Here is a 7,735-nt window from a genome sequence, read left to right on the forward strand (position 1 = left end):
TGTAAAATTTTTTCCCTCTTTTTGCAAAATGGACCATACCGTAGGATTGCTTGATGAGTTTAGTTTTGCTTTTATACATGGATATCTTTCCATGCTAATACATAGAAGTTGTCCTCTATCTTTTAAAATTTTTATGGTATAGATCTGCCATACTTTATTTAACCATTCCCCTTAATGAATATCTAGGTTGTTCCCCAGAATAAACATTTTTTTTATGTTGCTATGACTCTAAATCCTTTATGGTTTGTTTTTGAGAACATGCTAAGAATTTCTCCACCTGAGTATTATAAAAATATTAATCCTTAGTACTTTCGTGGTTTTTCATATGTAACTTGTAACTGGCCACCTTTTCCAATTGTCTTCTTAGCTTTCAGCTGATTCTCCTGGGTGCTCTGGAGGACAGCAATCGTGTTTCTGCAAATAACGGCAGTTTGGTTTTTTCCTTTATAATATTTATGTCTCTCAGTTCTTCTCTTGTTTTTTGATTTTCTCCCCACTGGTTAGATCTAGAACACCCATTTTAAAAGCTTGTTTCCAAGTTCAATTTGTGTTAAACATTGGAAGAAATAAAGTAAGTGTTCAGCTAATTACACAGTCACTGTGGCATTGGAGGAGGGAAAAAAGTGAGCTGAAAGCTTCTTTCTAATCTTAATTATTTAACTCAGCCAAAGTGTCCCTAGTGTTTTTTGTGGGGTTGAGCTGGGGCTGGACTGAGGAGACGGTTTCTGTGGGAGGGAGACGTGTCACGTGGAAGGAGATTGAGCAAATCAGTAAACACACCGAGGGTAATGAAAGCCAGGATCTTCACAGAGTAGGAAGTTACAAATATGACAAGGGGAAGGCTGGAATAAATTTGCAGTATTGCATTAGAATAGCAGGTATCAGTGTGAGTTCACGGGTTTTAATATACGGGATAGGCCGATCTAGAAATAGATATAAATACATGTGTATACACCTATGCATATGTAAATTATATATATATAAATAGACATACAGATATTTCCCGGCTTTGCTGCTGAGAAGCCCAAAAGGCAGAAACACCCCAGTAGCAACGAGCACACCAGTGCCCAGACACAGGTTTCTAAATACCATTTGCCACTAAACGGAACCAAACCTGAAACCTCTCTCCAGGAGCTATACTCCCTACGGTTTCATAATCACAGGCTAAGAGGACATGTAAGTCTGCTCTCTTGTTTTACAGAAAGAGACACCGATACCCGAATTTTGTTATTTTCTTTCGGTGTTGGCTTTCCGGAAGTGACAGGAGAAGAACAATCATCTAATATCAGCACAGAGTATCTCACGATGGCCTTCTGAAGGTGGGTGGTAGGAATCATGTTTCTTTCTCTTTCCTGCTAGGGAAATCAAGGCATAGAGGCACTGTGCCTGTCTTAAAAAAAAAAAAGAATCAAGAACTGAGCTCTCATTTTCTGACTTCTAAGCCACTTGGTCACACAACTGAAAGCTGTGCGTTATTAGCTCTTTTTCTGTCTGAGTTACCAAGCAGACATCCCCCACATCCTGTTGGCTCATGCTCTCTACACGACAGCCACCAGGTGTGCTGGCTGGGGACGTGCCCATGACCCCAGCCCCCTCCGACACTGAGAAAGCATTCCTCTGCTAGAAAAGGCAAGACGGGTACTTACATTTTTAATGATCAGTGGGTATCTGGTTACCCGCTGCATAGGCTTCAGTATAAAACTAGAGAGCGGCATCCCTTTACACCGAGGGTCCATTGCCAGTCTCTGAAACAAGAGATTTTCTTTTTAAGCGCACTTTAAAAATCTGCAAAATCCCAAGTCAGTGACATCAACACTAATGTCCTTTATGTCATTTATCCGGATGACAGCTGAGAGGCCTGGGGTTGGGAGAGCCTGCCTAGTTACCCCGGTCCAGGAGGAAACGGTTCCGGATGGAGGCCGGGCGCCCTGCTCTCCGGATCCAGCACACCCCCCGGGGTACGCGTGCTTCCCTACCCACAGCAATAAGATTCTAGCTTTGCAGAGAATATTTCTCCTGATGTCTGCAAAAACTTTATAACATTCCCGAGAACAAGAAGAATCACAAGTCTATATGGTCAGAAGAAAAATTCCCCTAAGTCCTAGCTACGCTGGAAGGGCTGAGCCTCACGGTCTAGTTTCAGGTAGAGCCTGCTCTCGCCTCCGGGAGTGCCGGGCAGGGCCGGGAGAGGGGAGCCGAGACACAACTTGTGCCCACCCTCCACTCCCTGTCTCTTTCCTCCCACTACGTTTGCCCATTCTGTCAACCCTCTGGAGGACAAGAGTCTGCCCCAAAAAGGTGAGTCCCGTCTACAAGTCACAGGGGTTCTCTGGTGACTCAGCTCTTGAAGGCTCTGGTCCTGTTTAGTGCCTGAGAAATGGCAGCTGCCTCGACCCAGCGCCCCGGACCTGCCCCAGCCATGGGCATCATGATTCTAGGACACCTTGGAGCTCAAAAAGGTGAGCCACCCCCGCCGGGCTGAGGCAGGTGAAGAGGACAGGGGCGGGGAGGGACAAGCCCCTGCCCAGGGCTGATATCAGCACTTCCCTGAAGTTCAAGAGCATCCAATGACGGGGCCCCTGGTGCCTGTGGCACCCCGCAGCCCAGCTCTCCCTGCTCTCCCATCTCCGCCTGCTCCAGGCCTCTTTCCCAGCAACCTTCCTCTCCTGAGAAGGACCTCAGAGCACCACGTTCCTCAACCAGCAGATCTGAGCTTTCGATACTGAGAAATGCTAAGCCTATGTGAGGCTATGACCAAAAGAGGTCATACTTACACCTCACCTTGACGATTCAACAAGCACAACTCTCGGGGAGGTGGGCACGGCCTGCCCCCAAAATGCATGCGGTCCAAAGAAATGCCTGTTACTATGAATTTGCTGTTTATTCATCAAAATGTACCTGCTTCATAGAAGCTATTTTATTCTCTCCCTATTTTTTTCCTCCAGGAGAGGTGGAGGCTGTTTGAATGTCCCAGTGTGGCCAGCAGGGACCTACCCTGGCCCAGAGCCTGGGGCCTCCAGCAGCATTGATTGGCGCCACCTTCTCCAGTGTCCCCTGGTGGACAGAGGTCCTGGCATCCCTCACTGACCCCCACGGGCTGCCTAGAGCTGGAACTCACCAAGCAAAGACAACTGGGAGAGGAGCAAAGGGGCCCCCGGGCCCCCGGGCCCCCGGGCCATTCCCTCTGCAGGTAAAGGGCCAGGACCGCAAAGAACTGAGGGTGCTGAGATTAAACAGGACGGGAAACCTGAGACTGGCCTGGGCCTGGCGAAGGAGACGAAAGATTCAGACTCGCATCCAAATAACACCACTAACACCTGGAAAACAGATCCTCGAAGAGACTTCAAAGCTTCCAAGCCCGGGGCTGGCCCCCCCTCTCCAAGCCCACCCCTTTGGTGACCTGCCCCAGCTGTGGACACCATGTGGTTACATCTGCCAGTGAGTGCCAGGCCCTGCGGTTTAGCCACGACCTCAGGCCCTGTCGGCCTGCGGTGGGGATACACTTGCAGAGATTCGCGTTAGCTGCCCAGAGGTCAACACTCTGGGGCAGGGTGTCCACGCAGCCTGGGCCCCTTACTTTGACAAACTCCTTGAAGTCAGGGGCCTCGTCCGTCTTCTGCTGGATCAGGGCGGCCCCATTGAGCTGGCAGCTGCAGAAGCGGATGTAGGGCTGCATGTGCGGCAGCTGGGCGCTCAGGATGTCCCCGATCATCTTCACGGGCATCTTCTCCCCAGACATCTTCTTGCGGACCCTCAGGGCTCTGCACGGAAACACGGGAGGTGAGCCCCCGCCTTCACGCTGTCTGACAGCACCACGGCACACTTCTAGGTTGCACAGAAACAGAATGTGTGTGAGGGGCACAGACCCAAGGGCACTAAAGGATCTATTCGGGAAGACAAGAAACGGAGAAAGAAATGAGTCTAGTGCTACAGAGAGAGAGGTATCACCAGGGCGTTTTTCTTTGGCATGATGGCTGCTGGCCGCCATTTTTTTCTTGTGGGGAAATATGGAATCCTTTCTTTAACTCAGACAGGATCCCTGTGTTGATGTCTCACTTCACAGATTATCTGTGGTGAAGGCCCCAGGCTGGCGTGGCTCAAGGACTGAGCCTCTTTCCGGGGTCACTTCCCCCCAAGGGAAGTTGCTTTCCTGCCAGAGGATAAGGAGGCTGATCTTCAGGCTAAACAGAACACAACTGCCACAGACAAATCATCCCGTTATGTTCACCGAGAGCCAGGTATGAATGACTGTTGAACTCTCTCTGTGGTTCATAGCTTCATTGCCTGTGGCTAATTTGAAGTTGACTAGATTAAGAGGGGTTCTGAAAAGGAAAGTCTGTTACTGGGATAATGGGCCAATGAGCCCAAACAATTTATATCCTGGAAGCCAGGAAGAGGTGTGCTTGGGACTGGAAAGTGTCTGTTCCGGGGTCCACCTGCAGTGTGAGCGTTCAGGGTCGTGGCAGCCAGGACCGTCCCTGCGTTCTTCCAGTTCTAAAATGTGAACTCCCAACACCAACATCTGGAAGAAGGGTGCGGCCCTGAGCTGCCACACGTGAAGGATAGCAGTGTACAACACGGGCAGGGCCACCATGTATGAGGCCATGAGTGTGTTCAGCTACCCCAGTTAGGTGGACCGATGGATAGGTGGATGGATGGAACACAATGGTATGGTGTATGATTTCACATAAGACTGGGAAGATGGCCCTAGGAGTTCCCATGGCTGCTTTCATGGTGGTGGTGGAGAAGCCCCTGAGGTATGCACTGGACTATATGATTCCAAAGAGGCTCTGTGATATTAGCATTAGGCTTTAAAAACTTCAGATCACTATCTTTGCTTTCTCCCACGTTTTGGGCTAAAGAAAAATTCCTTGGACCCAGAAAGCCAAGAAGAGAAGTCTCAGGGACAATAAACTATGTGGTCTGAGCGATCAGTGTTTCCACCTCAAGTGGATGCCCTCACGGGCTGCCGGGGGTGTGAGACGTGGCGGCTGGGCGTCCTCAGCACAGCCCAAAGCGTCTGCCCAGTGACCGGCTGGTGCGGAACATCCCCCAACATGCAGAAATTTGCTCAAGAGTAACACCACCAACAATGTGGGAGGATGAGAGCCCTGACTAACCATGTTACAAATTTGCCATGGATGGAAACAAGAAGAAATTCTATCATTCCATCATTTTCCTACAAGGAGCAGTTTTGTTTTGTTTTGTTTTGTTTTTTTTGCAAGGGGATAAAAGTACCTTCACCCTCCTCCCTCCTCCCTTTTCTTAAATGATGGGGGAGACAAGGAAAAAGGAAAAGAAGAAAGACCATATGCAGACAGTCATTGTCTGGCGGATATTAAACCAGTTCTGGGTTCTGGAGGCCACGTTTGTAGCCTGGCATTGCCCACCCAGGAGGCAGGCCTGATTGACTACGGACCTATTCGGTTCTGTTGCAGGTCCCCTTCCGGGCTGTTCCACTGCACAGGCAACACGTACAAGGATCTGAGCGTATTACCAGGCCCAGGGGTCACGTGACTGCGTGATTGCAGCCACAGCCCTGGGAGTACCGGCCCTCCGGTGAGCTGCTTTGCAATCTCACAGGAAGGTTTGCAGATCAGAGGCCTTGAACTGCAAAGGGTAATCGCTCAGCTAAACATTTCAAAAAGGGCTGAATGTTTGCTGAACGCACGAGTGTCCCTAACCCTCTGAAGTCTGAAGACCAAGTGCACAGTCATGGAGCTGGTGTTTATTACTGCTTCTTATGTGTCTTTATATATATATGCATGCTTATTTACATATATATATAAACTTATTACCCCCATTTCCTGTTGGGGAAACTGAGGCACACAGAAATTGTGGGACTTGGCCAAAGTCCCACAGCTAACAGGTGGCAGAGGTAGCCCTTAAATCCAGGTCTGACTCCGGAGCCTGCAGTCGGGGCCACAGGCCCAGGGGCCTGCCACACCTGCCTGCCCTGAGCGGCTCTGGGCACCTGCCCATCTTCCCAGAAGGAGCTGCACTGCTCCCGCCACCGCGCCCTGACGTCTGCCTGCTTCTCTGGGTCACGGCCTCCGCTTCCCTCCCCGCTGTCCTCTCCTCCGCCCATGCTCTCTTCTTCCCTCTTCTCTTTCTCCTAACCCACAGTTCCATGTTTTCTTCTTTCTCCCTATTCTGTCTTCACCACCCAAGATATACTTTTATTTTTTATTTTTCTTTTGTTTTCTGCTTAAGCAAAATGCTGTCCATTCTTTTTAAGTGAAAAGGAAGTTAAGTCAAATACTTTATATTTAAGAAAAACATTTTTTCTGGGGAGAAGTGCTTTCATTTTTTTCTTTCCAGCAAGGGGACAAAAAAGGATCTTGATAAAAAACAGTTACCGATACCGGGGTTGGCCATCCCCCTCACCTCTGCTATCACTTCTGACAGCTGCCCCAAGTGGCCCGCACCTGGGGTCTGGACATAAAAATGTTCTAGATCTTTCTGCCCCACCCTACTTATGCAAGGCACATTTCTCAGCTCTCAGCCTCCCAGCAAGAGAGCCAACCATTTGTTCTAACCCCCAGCAGGGTATCATTAATAGGAAGTCCCTGGGTCCCAATTGGCCACTTCTTTTTGCTTTTTTTTTTTTTTTTTTGAGACAGGGTCTCACTCTGTCGCCCTGGCTAGAGTGCAGTGGTGTCATCATAACTCGCTGTAACCTCAAACTCCTGGGCTCAAGTGATTGTCCTGCCTCAGCCTCCCGAGTAGCTGGGACCACAGGTGCACACCACCACGTCCGGATAATTTTTCTATTTTTAGTGGAGACAGGGTCTCCCTGTTGTCCAGGCTAATCTTGAACTCCTGGTCTCAAGCGATCCTCCCACCTCAGCCTCCCAGAGTGCTAGAATTACAGGCGTGAGCCACCGCGCCCAGCCCCAGTTGGCCACTTTTTATTTTCCTTTATTTATTTATTTGTTTGATAGCGCCTATGCTTTCCCCCCCAAATACCAGGGGTGTGTGCTTATCCTTGGATCAGGAGTAGCAGATACGTGGCTGCTCACTGGTGGCATTCCACGGATCGCTCCCTTCAGTTCTCTTTATCCCAAAGTGCCTTCCTCTTCCGGGCTGCCAGGAGCCCTCGAAGCTCTCCATCATCGGGGCTCTGCCTTTGATGAAGAATCATGTCTATCTGGCCAAGCAAACATAACAAAACGTTCCTTGTCCAATTTATGATGTGGGTGTTCACTGTGTAATTCTTTCAAGTTTTCTGTATGTTTGAAATTTTTCATAATACAATATTAAAAAAAAGACAAAGAAATGAGGTCCCCAGAAGGCTCCTCTTAAATTACAAGTATTTTATCTGGAAGATGAAAACATTAGCCAGTTAGCCCAGACTAGCTAATCCGGTAATCAGAGGAACAGGGGCAGAGGGCACGGCCCCAGGGCTGGGAGGGGGCCAGTGATCCACAGTGTGCCAGTTACCGGCCTGATCACCTTGCTCCTGGGACTGCCCCTGCGTGGCGGACAGGCCACGTACCCTGACTGCAATCTCATTAAAACAAAGGGTCGGAGAGTCCCCTGCCCAAGCTAATTGCCCCAAACAAGCTACAAGGTGCCGGAGCCCAGACAAAAACTTGGGACGTCGGACTCCAGGTTCCATATTCTTTCCATGGGAGCAGGACTGGGTGGAACCACAGTTCAGGGACCCCAGGCATCCTTCACAGAGCAGCCCACCTACTGTGTGACTTCAGGCAAGTCACTCAACCTCTCTGAG

The 7,735-nt window shown here is 49.6% G+C and overlaps 1 protein-coding gene across 1 annotated transcript in view; it reads right to left on the reverse strand.

Annotated features, from left to right (window-relative positions):
- ITSN1 (intersectin 1 (SH3 domain protein)) overlaps nt 1-7,735 on the reverse strand; it is a 222,442-nt gene that overhangs the window by 11,904 nt on the left and 202,803 nt on the right. The window contains exons 31-32 of the mRNA XM_012657331.1: nt 3,578-3,761; nt 1,647-1,745 (exon numbers count right to left, since the gene is read on the reverse strand). Coding sequence (XP_012512785.1) covers nt 1,647-1,745; nt 3,578-3,761 — 283 coding nt within the window. The remainder of the gene's footprint in view (nt 1-1,646; nt 1,746-3,577; nt 3,762-7,735) is intronic.

This window comes from Propithecus coquereli, unplaced genomic scaffold (assembly GCF_000956105.1).
Source record: "Propithecus coquereli isolate 6110/MARCELLA unplaced genomic scaffold, Pcoq_1.0 Scaffold54, whole genome shotgun sequence".
NCBI classification, from domain to species: domain Eukaryota; kingdom Metazoa; phylum Chordata; class Mammalia; order Primates; family Indriidae; genus Propithecus; species Propithecus coquereli.